This window comes from Bufo gargarizans, chromosome 3 (genome assembly GCF_014858855.1).
Source record: "Bufo gargarizans isolate SCDJY-AF-19 chromosome 3, ASM1485885v1, whole genome shotgun sequence".
NCBI classification, from domain to species: Eukaryota; Metazoa; Chordata; class Amphibia; order Anura; family Bufonidae; genus Bufo; species Bufo gargarizans.
Window position 1 is genome coordinate 568,035,607 of NC_058082.1, and position 21,765 is coordinate 568,057,371.

Consider the following 21,765-nt stretch of genomic DNA (forward strand, 5'->3'; position numbering starts at 1 on the left):
GTGAGACTATGGACTCTACTGTAAGAGCAGTGAGACTATGGACTCTACTGTAAGAGCAGTGAGACTATGGACTCTTACTGTAAGAGCAGTGAGACTATGGACTCTATACTGTAAGAGCAGTGAGACTATGGACTCTTTACTGTAAGAGCAGTGAGACTATGGACTCTTACTGTAAGAGCAGTGAGACTATGGACTCTTTACTGTAAGAGCAGTGAGACTATGGACTCTTACTGTAAGAGCAGTGAGACTATGGACTCTATACTGTAAGAGCAGTGAGACTATGGACTCTTTACGTAAGAGCAGTGAGACTATGGCTTTACTGTAAGAGCAGTGAGACTATGGACTCTTACTGTAAGAGCAGTGAGACTATGGACTCTTACTGTAAGAGCAGTGAGACTATGGACTCTTACTGTAAGAGCAGTGAGACTATGGACTCTTACTGTAAGAGCAGTGAGACTATGGACTCTATACTGTAAGAGCAGTGAGACTATGGACTCTTACTGTAAGAGCAGTGAGACTATGGACTCTACTGTAAGAGCAGTGAGACTATGGACTCTTACTGTAAGAGCAGTGAGACTATGGACTCTTTACTGTAAGAGCAGTGAGACTATGGACTCTTACTGTAAGAGCAGTGAGACTATGGACTCTTACTGTAAGAGCAGTGAGACTATGGACTCTTACTGTAAGAGCAGTGAGACTATGGACTCTTACTGTAAGAGCAGTGAGACTATGGACTCTTACTGTAAGAGCAGTGAGACTATGGACTCTTACTGTAAGAGCAGTGAGACTATGGACTCTTACTGTAAGAGCAGTGAGACTATGGACTCTTACTGTAAGAGCAGTGAGACTATGGACTCTTACTGTAAGAGCAGTGAGACTATGGACTCTATACTGTAAGAGCAGTGAGACTATGGACTCTTACTGTAAGAGCAGTGAGACTATGGACTCTATACTGTAAGAGCAGTGAGACTATGGACTCTTACTGTAAGAGCAGTGAGACTATGGACTCTTACTGTAAGAGCAGTGAGACTATGGACTCTTACTGTAAGAGCAGTGAGACTATGGACTTTACTGTAAGAGCAGTGAGACTATGGACTCTTACTGTAAGAGCAGTGAGACTATGGACTCTATACTGTAAGAGCAGTGAGACTATGGACTCTACTGTAAGAGCAGTGAGACTATGGACTCTTACTGTAAGAGCAGTGAGACTATGGACTCTTACTGTAAGAGCAGTGAGACTATGGACTCTATACTGTAAGAGCAGTGAGACTATGGACTTTACTGTAAGAGCAGTGAGACTATGGACTCTTACTGTAAGAGCAGTGAGACTATGGACTCTATACTGTAAGAGCAGTGAGACTATGGACCTCTTTACGTAAGAGCGGTGAGACTATGGACTCTATACTGTAAGCGGTGAGACTATGGACTCTATACTGTAAGAGACAGTGAGACTATGGACTCTTACTGTAAGAGCAGTGAGACTATGGACTCTATACTGTAAGAGCAGTGCGACTATGGACTCTTACTGTAAGAGCAGTGAGACTTGACTGTAGGACTCTTACTGTAAGAGCAGTGAGACTATGGACTCTTACTGTAAGAGCGAGTGAGACCTATGGACTCTTTACTGTAAGAGCAGTGAGACTATGGACTCTATACTGTAAGAGCAGTGAGACTATGGACTCTTACTGTAAGAGCAGTGAGACTATGGACTCTTTACTGTAAGAGCAGTTGAGACTATGGACTCTTTACTGTAAGAGCAGTGAGACTATGGACTCTATACTGTAAGAGCAGGAGACTATGGACTCTTTACTGTAAGAGCTGTGAGACTATGGACTCTATACTGTAAGAGCCGTGAGACTATGGACTCTTTACTGTAAGAGCGTGAACTTGGACTCTATACTGTAAGAGCAGTGAGACTATGGACTCTTACTGTAAGAGCAGTGAGACTATGGACTCTATACTGTGAGACTATGGACTTACTGTAAGAGCAGTGAGACTATGGACTCTTACTGTAAGAGCAGTGAGACTATGGACTCTACTGTAAGAGCAGTGAGACTATGGACTCTACTGTAAGAGCAGTGAGACTATGGACTCTATACTGTAAGAGCAGTGAGACTATGGACTTTACTGTAAGAGCAGTGAGACTATGGACTCTTACTGTAAGAGCAGTGAGACTATGGACTCTATACTGTAAGAGCAGTGAGACTATGGACTCTTACTGTAAGAGCAGTGAGACTATGGACTCTTACTGTAAGAGCAGTGAGACTATGGACTCTATACTGTAAGAGCAGTGAGACTATGGACTCTTACTGTAAGAGCAGTGAGACTATGGACTCTATACTGTGAGCTATGGACTCTACTGTAAGAGCAGTGAGACTATGGACTTTACTGTAAGAGCAGTGAGACTATGGACTCTTTACTGTAAGAGCAGTGAGACTATGGACTCTTACTGTAAGAGCAGTGAGACTATGGACTCTATACTGTAAGAGCAGTGAGACTATGGACTCTTACTGTAAGAGCAGTGAGACTATGGACTCTTTACTGTAAGAGCAGTGAGACTATGGACTCTATACTGTAAGAGCAGTGAGACTATGGACTCTTTACTGTAAGAGCGGTGAGACTTGATTTCTTCTTTATGAGTTGTTTTTTTTTCCCTTCCTCTGGATCAACTTTGCAGGTAACAGGATGAGCTGGATCAATGACTGTCCTTTTTGGCCTATGTTAGGCTATGTTTAATATGTACTTGGGGGAATAGTGAGCTACACTACGCTTTTCATCCTGCAGAGTCCAGCAGGAAAAACTATGGGGCACATTTATTAAGACTGGTGTTTTAGACGCCGGTCTGAATAAAGCCTCTGCGCTGACGGTGGATCCGCCGCAGTTATGTTCAGGCGCCGGCCTCTCCATAACTTCAGCGCATCCAGCGCCAGTTCTAAATGTAAGAAGCTTTTGAGTTGTCTTAAAGTTAGACCATTTTCTATGCCTAAAATGATGAATGAAGCCGGCCCCTCCCCCGCCCCCACCATTACGCCTGAAATACGCCTATATGTTAAAAAGATACTTTTTTATTTATTTTTTATCAATGGATCCTTATGGTGACGGATGCTGTTGTATCTGTCGGAGGCATCCGTTTAATGTGTACGTCACATGTGGGACAAGACAACCGGATGATAAAAGGTGGAGATTCGCTGCAAACTCTTGAAATTCGTCTTTATTTTAAACCGTGCAGTTGATGCCTGGGTGTTATTGTCTCTATGAAAGAAAAATTCTGTGAAAACATTTTTATCTAGAACATTTCTGGAGGTTTGACGTGGAGAACGTTGGAAGACGATGATAATCAATGTCTGGACTGTGCACAAGGAATGAATCCTGAAAAATCCAGCAACTTCGAAAGTTCCTTCATGTGCAGCAGAACCTCCGTCGGGGCGGATTGGCCATAGACCTTACAGGGAAATTTCCCGGGGGGTCGCCTGGTCCCTCCTCACGGCCGGCCAGTCGAAGTTTTTGGGGCAGTATTTTGTGATGGACTGTGGTATTTGTCTCTATTGGGCCACAAAATGGTATTGCTGGCTTCCATCAATTTGGACCGACTACAAAACGGGGCCACTTTAAGTTCCCAGTCTGCCCCTAACCTTCGTACATGAGGATCAGCAGACGAAAGGCCAAGCAGTATTCTCCTCATAGGCCATGGAGATGAACCACTGAGTTCACGTCGACCCCAAGGAGCTCAGACAACAGCAGAAATTTGTTCTGACAAATCCAAATGCAAGATCTTTGGTTCTATCTTCTGTATCTTTGCGGGATGAGGAGATGATGCTCAGGATGTGGTGTTCTCTCTGAAGAATCCTGCGTGACGGTGGGGGTGATAGTTGGTGACACTGTAGGTGATTTATTATAACCGGAGGCACTTGCCTGGCAGGACTGCCAAACACTTCGCCAACCATCCCACGTGTTTTCAGCTCGGTCAGTCCGTTTTACAAGAGGACAATAACTCAAAATTGATGGAGAGTAACAGAGGCGGAATCTGATGCCAAACCTAAACCCCACAGAAAAGCAGCCAGAAAGTTCTCCTTGAATACAGGTGACTGTTCTCAGGTGGCTCCTCGCCACGTTGTGGCACAGAGACAGCTACTGAATGACGGTGATTCTGATCCTGGAGCCTTTGTGTGGTCTCGCTCGGAGCAGTTGGCGGGGAGATGACATCTGAAGAGTTACAATATGGAGGTGTCTACACTGTAGCAGCCCCTTATCTCCCGTTATCTATGAAAGCTGCAGTTTTCACATGGACAATGTGACAACTAAGGTATAAAACACATCTGTAGGACACGACGCACCGTGGGACATAAATACTATTTCCAGCCTGGATCACCAACAGTCTTCTCAGGCTGACATTGTGTAAGGGCTCAAGACCCAATTAATATTGCACAAACTATAGGGCACTTTTCATTTTGATGTGAATTGTCGTCTTATTGCCACCACTTTGACCATAAAGCGTAGTCCAGGGTGCAACCGAATCTGACTAGTACCCCAGAAATGTCTCCTACCATCATGAAATGACGGTCCGGAGCAGATTGCAGGTGCCGAGTCCTTCAACATCTCCAATCATCATAAAGCTACAGTGCGCAGCAGATTGCGGGGGGCCGAGTCCTTCACACCGGTGCACTCGGATGTCTCAGAGGTGGATCCACAACATGACCAGTGGGACTGGCCGGGATGACCTTTGTGCCCATGACCACAACCCTGAAAACCACCTGTAGGGGATGAGAAAGATAAGTGTATAACATACAGTTTATAATGGATAGCCGTATGTTTAGAGAAAGTGAGGGCGCTTACCTGGCATTGAACCACCACATCCACATCGGGCATCCTTCTGGCCACCACTGGAGCAGAATGTGCAGCAGTGATAGACCCCACTATGCTGGCGCGATGTCCCCCTCACGTTCACGGTAAAAGGGGAGCCCTGTGGAAAATAAATTGTCAATACTATAGACCCTAACATCTCCAGGAGAATAAGTGGCAGCACTGCTCCTGGGTGGTGGCCTCTCCACTACTTACCCTGATGTGGCGTCCTTTCATACACACACTTATGGAAACCTGACCCGCCTCAGTTGGGGTGTAGGATATGTGGTATGTGCCATCTTGGTTATCCTGGATGGAGACTGGCACAGATCTGTGTGGCATATAAACTGGTAAATATGAACCAACAATATAAATAGTATAATAAAAAAAAATTATATACTGCCTACAACCAAGAGTGGCCACTATCGGTACTGCAGCCACAAAGCCACCCTACAGTATGTATCTGGAAGAAAGGAAACGCAACCCAGCACCCCAGCATCTACGTATTTTTCGCCCTATAAGACGCACTTTCCCCCCCCCAAAAGTGGGGCGAATGCTGCCATTTAACACTGATACATCGCCGGCCATGATGCTGCACAATGCGGCCAGCAATGTATCAGCGGGGGGGGAGGGGCTGGGGGCCGACAACTGATATTTGAATGGCAGTGGGGCCCGTTGCAGTCACTGTATTCTATTACACCGGGCTAACTGGCAGGAGACCCAACCTACCACCAGGCATGTATTCTGAAGAAATTAGACCCAACCTACCACCAGGTATCTATTATAAAGAAAGGAGACTCAACCTACCACCAGGCATCTAGTTCTGGAGAAAAGAGACCCAATCTACCACCATGCATCTATACTGGAGAAAGGAGATCCAACCTACCACCAAACATCTATTCTGAAGAAATGAGACCCAACCTACCACCATGCATCTATTCTGGAGAAAGGAGACTCAACCTACCACCAGGCATCTAATTCTGGAGAAAGGAGACCCAACCTACCACCATGCATCTATACTGGAGAAAGATGATCCAACCAACCACCAAACATCTATTCTGAAGAGAGCAGAGCCAACCTTTCACCAAGTATCTATTCTAGAGAAAGGAGACCAAACCTACCATCAGGCATCTATTCTGAAGAAATGAGGGCCCACCCTATCACCAGGCATGTATTCTGGAGAAATTAGGGCCCACCCTACCACCAGGCATGTATTCTGGAGAAAGGAGACCCACCCTACCACCAGACATGTATTCTGGAGAAAGGAGACCCACCCTAACACCCTGGAATGTATTCAGGAGAGAGCAGAGCCAACCTATCACCAGGCATCTATACTGGAGAAAGGAGACCCAACCTACCACCCTGACATTCATTCTGGAGAGAACAGACTCAACCTACTGCCCTGATATCTATTCTGTAGAAAGAACATTTGTCCAGTTTGCAAAGAAAGAAATGGGGGGTAAGTCAGCACATTCCAGTGCGCAGGTACAAAAATTATTTGTGCCTGTCCGCCAATGACAAGGTGCTCTCTTTAAGACAGGAACATACACTAAATATTACCTCCTCTGGTGCCATACTGGCCTCCACTAAATTCAGGGAATGCAGGTTCCACATGATAGTAGCCACAGCATCTATTCTGGAGAAAGGAAACCGAACAAACCAAACCTGCAGCTACTCTGGAGAGGAAACCCAACCTATAACTCCAGCATCTATCGTGGAGAGAGGAGACCCAACCTGCAACCATGTCATCTATTCTGTAGAGAGGAGACCCGACCTACCACCATAACATCTATTGTGGAGACAGGAGACCCAACCTACCACCCCAGCATCTAATCTACAGCCCCAGCATCCATGCTGAAGCAATGCACAACCTACCATCCGGACATCTGTTCTGAAGGGAGGAGTCACAACCTACCACACTGGCATCTACTCTGGAAATAGGAGATCCAAACTACCACCCTAGCATCTGTTCTATAGAAAGGAGGCCCAAAATACCACCCCAACATGAGGAGACTTAACCCACCACCCTCAGCATCTATTCTTGAGACAGGAGAAACAGCCTACAACCCCAGAATCTATTCTGGAGAAAGGAGACCCAACCCACCATCCCAGTATCAATTCTACCAATTTACCACCTGGCATCTATTCTTAAAAAAGAAGACCTAACCTACCACTCCGACCTCTATTCTGTAGAGAGCAGACCCAATTACCATCTCAATATGAGTGGACTCAACATATCCCCCGACATCTATTTTGGAGAAAGGAGACCCAACCTACCACCCTGCATTCATTCTGGAGAAAGGATACATAACTCACCACCTACTACCACATACCACCCTAGCATCTATTCTGGAGAGAGGAGACCCAAACTAAAACCCCGACATCTCTTCTGGGGAGACCAGACCTAACCTACCACTCAGACATATACGCAGGAGAAAGGAAACTCAACCTACTCCCCCAGCAACTATTCTGTAGAGAGGAAACACAATCTACCACCCCAGCATGAGGAGACTCAGTCTACCCCCTGGCATCTATTCTGGAGAAAGAAGACCCCATCTATAGCCCCTGCATCTATTCTGAAGAAACGTGACCTAATCTACCACCCTGGCATCTGTTCTGGAGAGAGAATACCCAATCTACAACCCTGGCATCTGCTCTGGAAAGAAGAGACCCAGCATCTATTCTGTAGAGAGGAGACTTAACCTACCAACCAAGCATGAGTAGACCCAACCCACCACCACCATCTATTCTACAGAAAGGTGACCCAGCTTACAAACCAGCATCTATTCTGGAGAAAGAATACCATACACAGCACTCCCACATCTATTCTTCAGAGAGAAGACCCAACCTACCACCCTGACATCAATTCTGGAGAAGACCCAACTACCACCACAGCATGAGGGGACCTAATCTACCAACCAGCAGCAAATTTGGAGAAAGGAGACCCAACCTACAGCTTCAAAATCTATTTAGGAGACCCAACCTACCATCCCTGCATCTATTCTGGAGAAAGGAGACCCAAACCAACACCTCAGCATTTATTCTGGAGAGTAGAGAACCAACCCACCTTCCTATCATGTATTCTGGAGAGAGGGGACCCATCCTTCGACCAAGGCACCAATTCTGAAGAGAGTAAACACAATTAAATGCCAGCTATGTAGTAAGAAGACCCAGCTTTCCACAAAGCCATCTATTATGGGAAAGGGAGACCCTATCAACCACACAGGCATCTATTCAGGAAAGAGAAGACCCAATCCACCACGTGGCATTTACGGTATACTTTAAAGTGAATTGGAGACCCAAGTGGAGTCTCAATCCACCACCAGATCATCTATTCTGGAGAAGAGAGACCAAGCGTACAACCTAGGAGACACAGCCCATGACTACATGATTTATTCTAGAGGAAGCAGCCCCAGCCCACCACCCAGGCATCTTTTTTGAAGAAAGGAGAACCAAAACACCTTCCACCAAACAGTTATCTGTGTCATTATGTAAGACAATAACAGAACTCATGAACCAAGTTTGAGAAGATGTTATGCTCTGAATGTATAAACACTGAGGAGACTGACCTGCCCGATTCCTTATGCAGAATGATGACCCTAGGTGGTGCCCCTTTATGTTCCAGCTGATCTCCAGAGTTAGTGTTACAGATGAGGGTAAAGCTGGAGAGATTTCCCTGCTGCACAGTCTGGAGACCTGAGTACATTTTTGGAGGACACAGGAGATCAGGAAACCTCATCTATGTCATTATATCCCATATCATAAAGGTAATAAGGAAGCTTATAAACAGATTACCTTGTCCTCTGACCTGGCACCTCTCGGGATCCACACCACCTCTTTGCACCAAGCCATACATCTGATAGCCTTGGCATAGTGCTGCCTTCTCGGTGGCATTGAAGATAATCCTGTCAGCCTCTGTTTGTTCCATTTGGCTTTTGTCTCCTTGGTTTAGTTCATTCAAGCGACCAATTACCAAGGCCTTGGCTCGGACAATATGAAGGTCTGGTCCATGGTCTAGCAGGTCTCGAGTGAATGTGGTGGCAGTTCGGACGTCCGCCAGCTGCTGATGTATCCGAGCTCTTTGTAGGCTCAAGGCTTGGTCTTTCCGGCGTACTTCCTCCTCTATGTCTTGGAGGAGCCTCACTTTGTGATCCTGAATTGCGCGTATATAGCCCTCCGTGAAAGCCTCTACCTCCTTTCGCAGAAGGTTCGCACTACTCTTTAAATCTTCTCCCACTTCCTGCACGGTACGAAGTGCATTTTCCAGGGCCTCCAGCTGAGGTCCAGACTTTACTAAAGCTCCATGCAACTGTGCTCGATGCCTCCCTGCAACGTCCACGACCAGACGGATCTCATGTCCCAAGTGCTTGACCAGAGCACAGTCCCGACAGGACGGAAGAGCACAGGACTCGCAGAACAGGCGCAGCTCCTCTAGAGGATGGAGGGTGCAGACTGGAGCTGGAGACAGAGAGGAGCCTGGAGGAAGGTCCTGCAGGGGCAGCAGGGAGTGACCGGCCGTTCGCTTCTGTCGTCTGCACAGGATAACAAGATGAATATGTTACTCATCTGCTCATTTCACCTCCCAGGATCATCACAGCTCTACACTCCTGACATTATATCAGTGATGTCATCAGCAGGAGGCGGGGCTGTGACAACCTCTCAGGCAGGATATACAGGCAGGTTGTCAGCAGTAATAGATGTTCCTGTAGTTTAAGGTGTGTGATCTCATGTCTGATCACATGTCATTATATCAGTGATGTCATCAGCAGGGGGCGGGGCTGTGACTACCTCTCAGGCAGGATATACAGGCAGGTTGTCAGCAGTAATAGATGTTCCTGTAGTTTAAGGTGTGTGATCTCATGTCTGATCACATGTCATTATATCAGTGATGTCATCAGCAGGGGGCGGGGCTGTGACTACCTCTCAGACAGGATATACAGGCAGGTTGTCAGCAGTAATAGATGTTCCTGTAGTATAAGGTGTGTGATCTCATGTCTGATCACATGTCATTATATCAGTGATGTCATCAGCAGGGGGCGGGGCTGTGACTACCTCTCAGACAGGATATACAGGCAGGTTGTCAGCAGTAATAGATGTTCCTGTAGTATAAGGTGTGTGATCTCATGTCTGATCACATGTCATTATATCAGTGATGTCATCAGCAGGGGGCGGGGCAATGACAACCTCTCAGACAGGATATACAGGCAGGTTGTCAGCAGTAATAGATGTTCCTGTAGTATAAGGTGTGTGATCACATGTCTGATCACATGACATTATATCAGTGATGTCATCAGCAGGGGGCAGGGCTGTGACAACCTCTCAGACATGATATACAGGCAGGTTGTCAGCAGTAATAGATGTTCCTGTAGTATAAGGTGTGTGATCACATGTCTGATCACATGTCATTATATCAGTGATGTCATCAGCAGGGGGCAGGGCTGTGACTACCTCTCAGACAGGATATACAGGCAGGTTGTCAGCAGTAATAGATATTCCTGTAGTATAAGGTGTGGATCTCATGTCTGATCACATGTCATTATATCAGTGATGTCATCAGCAGGGGGCAGGGCTGTGACTACCTCTCAGACAGGATATACAGGCAGGTTGTCAGCAGTAATAGATGTTCCTGTAGTATAAGGTGTGGATCTCATGTCTGATCACATGTCATTATATCAGTGATGTCATCAGTAGGGGGCGGGGCTGTGACTACCTCTCAGACAGGATATACAGGCAGGTTGTCAGCAGTAATAGATGTTCCTGTAGTATAAGGTGTGGATCTCATGTCTGATCACATGTCATTATATCAGTGATGTCATCAGCAGGGGGCGGGGCTGTGACTACCTCTCAGACAGGATATGCAGACAGGTTGTCAGCAGTAATAGATGTTCCTGTAGTATAAGGTGTGTGATCTCATGTCTGATCACATGTCATTATATCAGTGATGTCTTCAGCAGGGGGCGGGGCTGTGACTACCTCTCAGACAGGATATACAGGCAGGTTGTCAGCAGTAATAGATGTTCCTGTAGTATAAGGTGTGTGATCTCATGTCTGATCACATGTCATTATATCAGTGATGTCATCAGCAGGGGGCGGGGCTGTGACAACCTCTCAGACAGGATATTCAGGCAGGTTGTCAGCAGTAATAGATGTTCCTGTAGTATAAGGTGTGTGACCTCATGTCTGATCACATGTCATTATATATCAGTGATGTCATCAGCAGGGGGCGGGGCTGTGACTACCTCTCAGACAGGTTGTCAGCAGTAATAGATGTTCCTGTAGTATAAGGTGTGTGATCTCATGTCTGATCACATGTCATTATATCAGTGATGTCTTCAGCAGGGGGCGGGGCTGTGACTACCTCTCAGACAGGATATACAGGCAGGTTGTCAGCAGTAATAGATGTTCCTGTAGTATAAGGTGTGTGATCTCATGTCTGATCACATGTCATTATATCAGTGATGTCATCAGCAGGGGGCGGGGCTGTGACAACCTCTCAGACAGGATATACAGGCAGGTTGTCAGCAGTAATAGATGTTCCTGTAGTATAAGGTGTGTGATCACATGTCAGTATATCAGTGATGTCATCAGCAGGGGGCAGGGCTGTGACTACCTCTCAGACAGGATATACAGGCAGGTTGTCAGCAGTAATAGATGTTCCTGTAGTATAAGGTGTGTGACCTCATGTCTGATCACATGTCATTATATATCAGTGATGTCATCAGCAGGGGGCGGGGCTGTGACTACCTCTCAGACAGGTTGTCAGCAGTAATAGATGTTCCTGTAGTATAAGGTGTGTGACCTCATGTCTGATCACATGTCATTATATATCAGTGATGTCATCAGCAGGGGGCGGGGCTGTGACTACCTCTCAGACAGGTTGTCAGCAGTAATAGATGTTCCTGTAGTATAAGGTGTGTGACCTCATGTCTGATCACATGTCATTATATCAGTGATGTCACCAGCAGGGGGCGGGGCTGTGACTACCTCTCAGACAGGATATACAGGCAGGTTGTCAGCAGTAATAGATGTTCCTGTAGTATAAGGTGTGGATCTCCTGTCTGATCACATGTCATTATATATCAGTGATGTCATCAGCAGGGGGCGGGGCTGTGACTACCTCTCAGACAGGTTGTCAGCAGTAATAGATGTTCCTGTAGTATAAGGTGTGTGACCTCATGTCTGATCACATGTCATTATATCAGTGATGTCACCAGCAGGGGGCGGGGCTGTTACTACCTCTCAGACAGGATATACAGGCAGGTTGTCAGCAGTAATAGATGTTCCTGTAGTATAAGGTGTGGATCTCCTGTCTGATCACATGTCATTATATCAGTGATGTCATCAGCAGGGGGCGGGGCTGTGACTACCTCTCAGACAGGATATACAGGCAGGTTGTCAGCAGTAATAGATGTTCCTGTAGTATAAGGTGTGTGACCTCATGTCTGATCACATGTCATTATATCAGTGATGTCATCAGCGGGGGGCGGGGCTGTGACAACCTCTCAGACAGGATATACAGGCAGGTTGTCAGCAGTAATAGATGTTCCTGTAGTATAAGGTGTGGATCTCATGTCTGATCACATGTCATTATATCAGTGATGTCATCAGCAGGGGGCGGGGCTGTGACTACCTCTCAGACAGGATATACAGGCAGGTTGTCAGCAGTAATAGATGTTCCTGTAGTATAAGGTGTGTGATCTCATGTCTGATCACATGTCATTATATCAGTGATGTCATCAGCAGGGGGCGGGGCTGTGACAACCTCTCAGACAGGATATACAGGCAGGTTGTCAGCAGTAATAGATGTTCCTGTAGTATAAGGTGTGTGACCTCATGTCTGATCACATGTCATTATATCAGTGATGTCATCAGCAGGGGGCGGGGCTGTGACTACCTCTCAGACAGGATATACAGGCAGGTTGTCAGCAGTAATAGATGTTCCTGTAGTATAAGGGGTGTGGCATTATATTACAGGGGGCTCTGATTTCAGGGGGACATCTATCTCTATTTTGGGGGGGTAATCTCATGATTGAGCTTTATAGGGTCGTCTGCTGACATAACACTTCTTTTAACCTGCTGTCTGTGTCCCTTCCCCTATAGATGGGGTCTTTTATGGCGTCCCTATACTCTATTCTTGAATCTGATGGGGGTAGTAGTTGTCTTCTGCAGATACTGGGGGTGATCCTGGCAACTGACTGTGTTAGTGAACTGCGCTGAGACTTTCCAATGACCTCCTGGTGATGCCTCCTGCATGTACTGATAACGTTCACCACAGGCCGGCCGGGGGTGACAGATAAGGAGGCACCAGGCTCCAGCAGCCCGCTTCAGGGTATGGACAACCTACAGAGGGAAACTATATTGGAAAGACGCGTGGTCCTCCTGTGTTTTGGACCCACTCCTGATGACGCTCTGCCCTCTCTGAAGCAGCGGTGGGATCCGAGCTCACACACCCCACTCATGAAACGTGCCAGAGAAAAAAGCAGAAATGAAACCAGTGAAGAAAGTATCGGGAAGATTGAGCAATGTGGTGTATAATGAGGAGGGGAGATGTGCGGGGAGATGAGCGGGTAGATAAGCGGGGAGATGAGCAGGGAGATGTGCGGGGAGATGTGCGGGGAGATCTGCGGGGAGATGAGCGGGGAGATGAGCGGCTAGATGAGTGGGTAGATGAGCGGGTAGATGTGCTGCTACATGGTTGTTGTACCATTATATCCCATAATAATAGAAATACTAATAATAACGGCAGAAATCCCCGAGTCCAGACCCTCCCACCGAGATCCCTGCTGCTCCATCAGTGAGTGCTGGACACCACACAGACCCATAGAGAAGACAGAGGAGCCCCACCACTAATACAGCTCACTGCAATCCAGTGGTCACATGACAGATCACATGATCTCTGGGTTTATGGAGAGGGGCTGCTTTACCCCCTGCTGTGACAGTTAATATGTCCTCATCTCCTACTCCTCTAAACCTCGCCCCTCTCCACACCCTGTGCTCCTCTTCCATCCTCTGTTCTTTCCTCTCTTCACCCTCTGCTTCTCAATCTCTACAGTCTATGCTCTAACATTGGCTCCTCCCTTCACTCTGCGCCTCATCCAGTGCTCCTCCCTTTAGGGTCCATTCACACGTCCGTTTTTTCTTTCCTGATCTGTTCCGTTTTTTCAGGAACAGATCAGGACCAGATCTGGACCCATTCATTTTCAATGGGTCCTGGAAAAAATCGGACAGCACAATGTGTGCTGTCCGTTTCCGTTGTTCCGTTCCGCATGTCCGTTTAAATATAAAACATGTCCTATTCTTGTCCTGAAAAATCGGATCCTGGTACAATGCAAAGTCAATGGATCCGCAAAAAACGGATGACATTCGGATGTCATCCGTTTTTTGCGGATTCCGTTCCTGGAAACACATAACAAATTTTTTTTTTTTTTTTTTTTTTCAATTTTTTTTCAAAGAAATCCAAACAACTTTATTTGATTATTGAAATGTATACATGTTTCCGTTTTTTGCGGATCCGCAAAAAACGGATGACATACGGAAACATTTTCAGGAACAACGGATCCGCAAAAAACGGACCGTTTTTCAGGATGAAAAAAAAACAGGACGTGTGAATGGACCCTTACTCAGTACTTTGCTTCTCTCCCTAGGCTCCTCCCATCACTCAGTACTCTGCTCCTCATCCTGTGCTTCTCCCATCACTCAGTACTCTGCTCCTCATCCTGTGCTTCTCCCATCACTCAGTACTCTGCTCCTCATCCTGTGCTTCTCCCTTCACTCTGTACTCTGCTCCTCATCCTGTGCTCTTCCCATCACTCTGTACTCTGCTCCTCATCCTGTGCTCCTCCCATCACTCTGTACTATGCTACTATGCTCCCTATCCTGTGCTCCTCCCATCACTCTGTACTATGCTCCTCATCCTGTGCTCCTCCCATCACTCTGTACTCTGCTCCTCATCCTGTGCGCCTCCCATCACTCTGTACTCTGCTCCTCATCCTGTGCTCCTCCCATCACTCTGTACTATGCTACTATGCTCCCTATCCTGTGCTCCTCCCATCACTCTGTACTATGCTCCCTATCCTGTGCTCCTCCCATCACTCTGTACTATGCTCCCTATCCTGTGCTCCTCCCATCACTCTGTACTCTGCTCCTCATCCTGTGCTCCTCCCATCAATCTGTACTCTGCTCCTCATCCTGTGCTCCTCCCATCACTCTGTACTCTGCTCCTCATCCTGTGCTCCTCCCATCACTCTGTACTCTGCTCCTCATCCTGTGCTCCTCCCATCACTCTGTACTCTGCTCCTCATCCTGTGCTCCTCCCATCACTCTGTACTCTGCTCCTCATCCTGTGCTCCTCCCATCACTCTGTACTCTGCTCCTCATCCTGTGCTCCTCCCATCACTCTGTACTCTGCTCCTCATCCTGTGCTCCTCCCATCACTCTGTACTCTGCTTCTCTCCCTGGGCTCCTCCCATCACTCAGTACTCTGCTCCTCATCCTGTGCTCCTCCCATCACTCTGTACTCTGCTCCTCATCCTGTGCTCCTCCCATCACTCTGTACTCTGCTCCTCATCCTGTGCTCCTCCCATCACTCTGTACTCTGCTCCTCATCCTGTGCTCCTCCCATCACTCTGTACTCTGCTCCTCATCCTGTGCTCCTCCCATCACTCTGTACTCTGCTCCTCATCCTGTGCTCCTCCCATCACTCTGCACTCTGCTCCTCATCCTGTGCTCCTCCCATCACTCTGTACTCTGCTCCTCATCCTGTGCTCCTCCCATCACTCTGTACTCTGCTCCTCATCCTGTGCTCCTCCCATCACTCTGTACTATGCCCCCCATCCTGTGCTCTTTCCATCACTCTGTACTATGCCCCCCATCCTGTGCTCTTTCCATCACTCTGTACTCTGCTCCTCATCCTGTGCTCCTCCCATCACTCTGCTTCTCTCCCTGGGCTCCTCCCATCACTCTGTACTCTGCTCCTCATCATGTGCTCCTCCCATCACTCTGTACTCTGCTCCTCATCCTGTGCTCCTCCCATCACTCAGTACTCTGCTCCTCATCCTGTGCTCCTCCCATCACTCTGCTTCTCTCCCTGGGCTCCCCCCATCACTCTGTACTCTGCTCCTCATCCTGTGCTCCTCCCATCACTCAGTACTCTGCTCCTCATCCTGTGCTCCTCCCATCACTCTGCTTCTCTCCCTGGGCTCCCCCCATCACTCTGTACTCTGCTCCTCATCATGTGCTCCTCCCATCACTCTGTACTCTGCTCCTCATCCTGTGCTCCTCCCATCACTCTGTACTCTGCTCCTCATCATGTGCTCCTCCCATCACTCTGTACTCTGCTCCTCATCCTGTGCTCCTCCCATCACTCAGTACTCTGCTCCTCATCCTGTGCTCCTTCCATCACTCTGCTTCTCTCCCTGGGCTCCTCCCATCACTCTGTACTCTGCTCCTCATCATGTGCTCCTCCCATCACTCTGTACTCTGCTCCTCATCCTGGGCTCCTCCCATCACTCTGTACTCTGCTCCTCATCATGTGCTCCTCCCATCACTCCTGTGCTCTTTCCATCACTCTGTAATAATAATAATATTTATTTATATAGCGCCACAATATTCCGCAGCGCTTTACAAGTTCATAGGGTTCATATACAAAACAAAAATAACTGCATAATATGCAACTGAAACACTAGGAGTCAGGGCCCTGCTCGCAAGAGCTTGCAATCTATGAGGAATTCGGGGTGACACATCAGGTAGTTGATTGTGATAAGTAGGATTTGAGCCATTATTGAAATGACAGTAGTGGTGCCGGCCGATCTGCTTTGGGTTTGGGGGGGAAGTTTAGTTGGGGAATAGTCAGTTTAGGTAGCTTGATAAGCCTGCCTGAAAAGATATGTTTTTAAGGCATGTTTGAAGGTGGAGAAGTTGTGGATTGATCTAGTATTCCGGGGCAGGGTATTCCAGAGAGTAGGTGCAGCTCGAGAAAAGTCTTGAAGACGGGAGTGAGAGGTACGAATTATGGAGGTTATTAATCTTAGGTCACTAACAGAACGGAGAGCATGAGTAGGGTGGTAGATGGAGATGAGGGAGGAGATATAGGAGGTGCAGCACTGTGGAGAGCACGAGTAGGGTGGTAGATGGAGATGAGGGAGGAGATATAGGAGGTGCAGCATTGTGGAGAGCACGAGTAGGGTGGTAGATGGAGATGAGGGAGGAGATGTATGGAGGTGCAGCACTGTGGAGAGCACGAGTAGGGTGGTAGATGGAGATGAGGGAGGAGATATAGGAGGTGCAGCACTGTGGAGAGCACGAGTAGGGTGGTAGACAGAGATGAGGAGGAGGTGTATGGAGGTGCAGCACTGTGGAGAGCACGAGTAGGGTGGTAGACAGATGAGGAGGAGGTGTATGGAGGTGCAGCACTGTGGAGAGCACGAGTAGGGTGGTAGACAGAGATGAGGAGGAGGTGTATGGAGGTGCAGCACTGTGGAGAGCACGAGTAGGGTGGTAGACAGAGATGAGGAGGAGGTGTATGGAGGTGCAGCACTGTGGAGAGCACGAGTAGGGTGGTAGACAGAGATGAGGAGGTGTATGGAGGTGTAGCACTGTGGAGAGCACGAGTAGGGTGGTAGACAGAGATGAGGAGGAGGTGTATGGAGGTGCAGCACTGTGGAGAGCAGGAGTAGGGTGGTAGATGGAGATGAGGGAGGAGATGTATGGAGGTGCAGCACTGTGGAGAGCACGAGTAGGGTGCTAGATGGAGATGAGGGGGGAGATGTATGAAGGTGCAGCACTGTGGAGAGCACGAGTAGGGTGGTAGATGGAGGTGAGGGAGGAGATGTATGGAGGTGCAGCACTGTGGAGAGCACGAGTAGGGTGGTAGATGGAGATGAGGAGGAGATTTATGGAGGTGCAGCACTGTGGAGAGCACGAGTAGGGTGGTAGATGGAGATAAGGGAGGGAGGAGATATATGGAGGTGCAGCTCTGTGGAGAGCTTTGTGGGTGAGAAGTTTGAACTGTATTCTGTGGTGGATGGGCATCCAGTGAAGTGACTGGCAGAGACTAGTAGCATCAGTGTAGCGGTTGGATGGATAGATGAGCCTGGCTGCACCATTTAGTACAGGCTGAAGGGGGGAGAGTTTAGTGAGAGGGAGACCGATCAGTAATGCGTTGCAGTAGTCAAGACGAGAATGAATCAAGGCAACAACAAGAGTTTTTGCCATTTCCACCGTAAGAAAAGGGCGGATTCTGGCGATATTCTTGAGATGCAGACAACAAGACCGTGTAAGTGATTGAATATGGGGAACAAAGGAAAGATCGGAGTCAAATGTGGCCCCAAGACAGCAGGCATGCTGCACAGGAGTTATGATAGTGCTGCAGACCGAAATTGAAATATCAAGTTTAGGTGGGTTAGTAGATGGGGGAAAGACGAGAAGTTCAGTTTTTGAGAGGTTCAGTTTTAGATACAGAGAGGACATGATGTTAGAGACGACTGCCAGACAATTACTGGTGTTTTGGAGTAAAGCAGGGGTGATGTCAGGGGATGAAGTGTATAGTTGGGTGTCTTCAGTATAGAGATGGTATCGAAAGCCAAATCTACTGATGGGGGCTGTATAGAGGGAGAAGAGTAGAGGACCTAGTACTGAGCCCTGAGGAACGCCGACATCAAGAGGAAGAGGAGAAGAAGAAGAGCTGTACTCTGCTCCTCCCCGTTCCAGCCCATCTTCTCCACTGACAGGGCCAAGTGACATGACTATGCAGGAACCTGACCCTATCTATAAAAGGAGAGAAAGAGAAATGAAGGGGAAGGAGCGAGGATGCACAGAGTGGCTTGGACCTGCCCTCGGTGCACTTGCTCATTGGCAGATGGATTAACAGTACTTGTTATCCATAATGAAGCAATAGATTGTTCCGCTGAGCTAGCCCTACGGGCACTGTGCTGGGTGTAACAGGGAATTTCCTGCTGACAGACTCTGTTCACAGAAGAAGAGGAAATGAAATATTAAAGGTGTTGTGTCATCTCAGTCTGTGATGGCTTATTATTACTATAGCACCATATAGGTCGAGGAGGGTAGAGTAATATACTAGATGGAGGACAGCTCCAGAAGGAGGAGGACAGAGTAATGTAAAATGTGAAAAACAGGTCCAAGAGGAAGAGGGCAGAGTAAGGTAATAGGTGAAGAAAAGGTCTAGGGGGAGGAGGACAGAGTAGTGTAGAAGGCAGAGGACAAGTCTAGAAGGAGAGGACAGAGTAATGTCGAAGGCAGAGGAGAGGTCCAGGAGGAGGAGGAGGACAAAGAAATGTAGAAGGCAGAGGAAAGGTCTAGAACAGGGTTTCTCAACTCCAGTCCACAGGACCCACTTACCGGTCAGGATTTGATAATATCCCACTGAATAAATACCTGTGGTAAGTCCTGATGCATGGATACTAATTATATCACCTGCTCAATGCTAAGGAGAGCGCCGAGACAGCAGTAGTGGCATGTACTAGTGATATATGGCTTCCAACCCCAACATTCAACTGAAAACTGCTACTACCAAAGTCGCCAACAACTTGATAACTGCAAAAAGCCAAATGACATTACTCTGTCCTCTTTCTCCTGGAACTTTCCTCTGCCTTCTTCATTACTCTGTCCTCCTCCCTATAGGCCTGTCTTCTGCCTTCTACATTACTCTGATCTCCCCCTTCTGGACCTGTCCTCCGCCTTCTACATTACTGTCTTCCTCCTTCTGGACCTGTCCTCTGCCTTCTACATTACTCTGTCCTCCTCCTTCTGGACCTGTCCTTTGCCTTCTACATTACTCTGTCCTCCTCCTTCTGGACCTGTCCTCTGCCTTCTACATTACTCTGTCCTCCTCCTTCTAAACCTGTCCTTTGCCTTCTACATTACTCTGTCCTCCTCCTTCTGGACCTGTCCTCTGCCTTCTGCATTACTCTGTCCTCCTCCTTCTAAACCTGTCCTTTGCCTTCTACATTACTCTGTGCTCCTCCTTCTAAACCTGTCCTCTGCCTTCTACATTACTCTGTCCTCCTCCTTCTGGACCTGTCCTCTGCCTTCTACATTACTCTGTCATCCTCCTTCCAAACCCGTCCTCTGCCTTCTACATTACTCTGTCCTCCTCCTTCTGGACCTGTCCTCTGCCTTCTACATTACTCTGTCATCCTCCTTCTAAACCCGTCCTCTGCCTTCTACATTACTCTGTCCTCCTCCTTCTGGACCTGTCCTCTGCCTTCTACATTACTCTGCCCTCTTCCTCTTATGGATATTAACAGAGTCTGTCGGCAGGAGATTCCCTGTTACACCCAGCACCGTGCCCGTAGGGCTAGCTCAGCAGAACCATCTATTGCTTCATTCTGGATAACAAGTCCTGTTACTCCATCTGCCAGTGAGCAGTAAGTGAAATGAGGGCGGCCTGCACTGTGTGGCTGGTCTCCACTCACTTCGGGGTTCCCGTTCTGGAGACAGGTGGTGGACCCGTAGGTGGTACCCTCACTTATCTGACACTGGTGGCCTATCCTGGCGATATGCCACCAAAGGCTAAGATAAGACAACCCCTTTAATTCTTGGCGAGGATTCAATACAGAAATCGTGGCAGATGGCCGACTGGACGAGCTGAAATCCAAGTTCTGATCCATGGCATGTCAAACTGAAAATCTGCGGCAGAGATCTGAAGGTCAGCTTCAGGTTATTGCCGCGGATTAAACTGGATTTTTGCAACGGAAAAAGTGGTAGACTGCTCTTGCGGTGTTCCTCCCGTCATCCCTAGCACCCCCGGGTCTCACCTGTGTGCCAGGCAGCAGAACTCGCACATGGTCACCCTGCAGTCCAGGCATCGCCTCTCTCCCTTTCCGTCTCCGCACAGATCACATGGCATCTCATCCCCACCGCGCCGCAGACGCTCAAGCAGCACTTCTGTTTGTGCCAGTAGGTCCGGTATTAAATCTGGGATTCCTCCGGGCGGTAGCGATACTTCGGAGTCGCACACTGGGCATAGGACGCTTTGCTGGGTCGCCGGCTTCTGCCCTCTTTCCTGCATGCTGAAGGGCTCCAGGCTCTGGAGGCAGCTCATACACAGAGTGTGTAGACAGGGCAGGACTCGGGGGTCCGAGAACGACTCTTGGCATTGTGGACAGCGAGACCTGCACATGATGGCCGCAGTATCCCCCACAGGTCCGATCTGCGCCATGAATCCCAAAAACAGCTCCTGAAAGGTCTGCGGTTCTAGACACTCCTAGATCCAGAGCACAGTTCTAGACTGCAGTGGGATCAGAGCCATGAGCAGACACAGGATCACAGGCCCGTCCCGGCCGGAGTGAGAGCAGAGTCCCAGGCCTCAGTCCCTCGGAGCCTCCTCCTCTCCCAGGAAGTGTAAGGAATGTGCAGGAGGCTGGCTCAGGACACGGCTGCACACACTCCTCTGACCGGTGCTGCGGTGCCGCATGGCGGCCAAGTCCTGTGCACATTCCCAGAATTCCAGAAAGTACTCACCCTGCCCCCACCCTGTGCTGGAGGTCACCCAACTGCACAAGTACCTGCAGCGCCCCAGAGCAAGTATACAGAAGTCATGTGACCAGTGAACCCAGAACCGTATACACCATGTATAGATCTATATACACAGCGTATACCGATCTATATACACATCGTATACCGATCTATATACACATCATACAGACACAGCGTATACAGATCTATATACACATCATATAGACACAGCGTATACCGATCTATATACACATCATATAGATACAGCGTATACAGATCTATATACACATCATATAGACACAGCGTATACCGATCTATATACACATCATATAGACACAGCGTATACCGATCTATATACACATCATATAGACACAGCGTATACCGATCTATATACACATCGTATAGACACAGCGTATACCGATCTATATACACATCGTATAGACACAGCGTATA

At 48.1% G+C, this 21,765-nt stretch overlaps 1 protein-coding gene across 1 annotated transcript; it reads right to left on the reverse strand.

The window, feature by feature from the left end:
* Positions 1–3,113: 3,113 nt before the first annotated feature.
* Positions 3,114–21,217, reverse strand: TRIM45 (tripartite motif containing 45). The gene is made up of 6 exons (XM_044284309.1): positions 20,613–21,217; positions 8,635–9,371; positions 8,409–8,535; positions 5,056–5,170; positions 4,834–4,960; positions 3,114–4,751 (listed from the first exon to the last, which is right to left on the reverse strand). The coding sequence occupies exons 1-6, from the start codon at positions 21,014–21,016 to the stop codon at positions 4,606–4,608; spliced, it is 1,656 nt and encodes a 551-aa protein (XP_044140244.1). The 5' UTR covers positions 21,017–21,217; the 3' UTR covers positions 3,114–4,605.
* Positions 21,218–21,765: the final 548 nt, after the last annotated feature.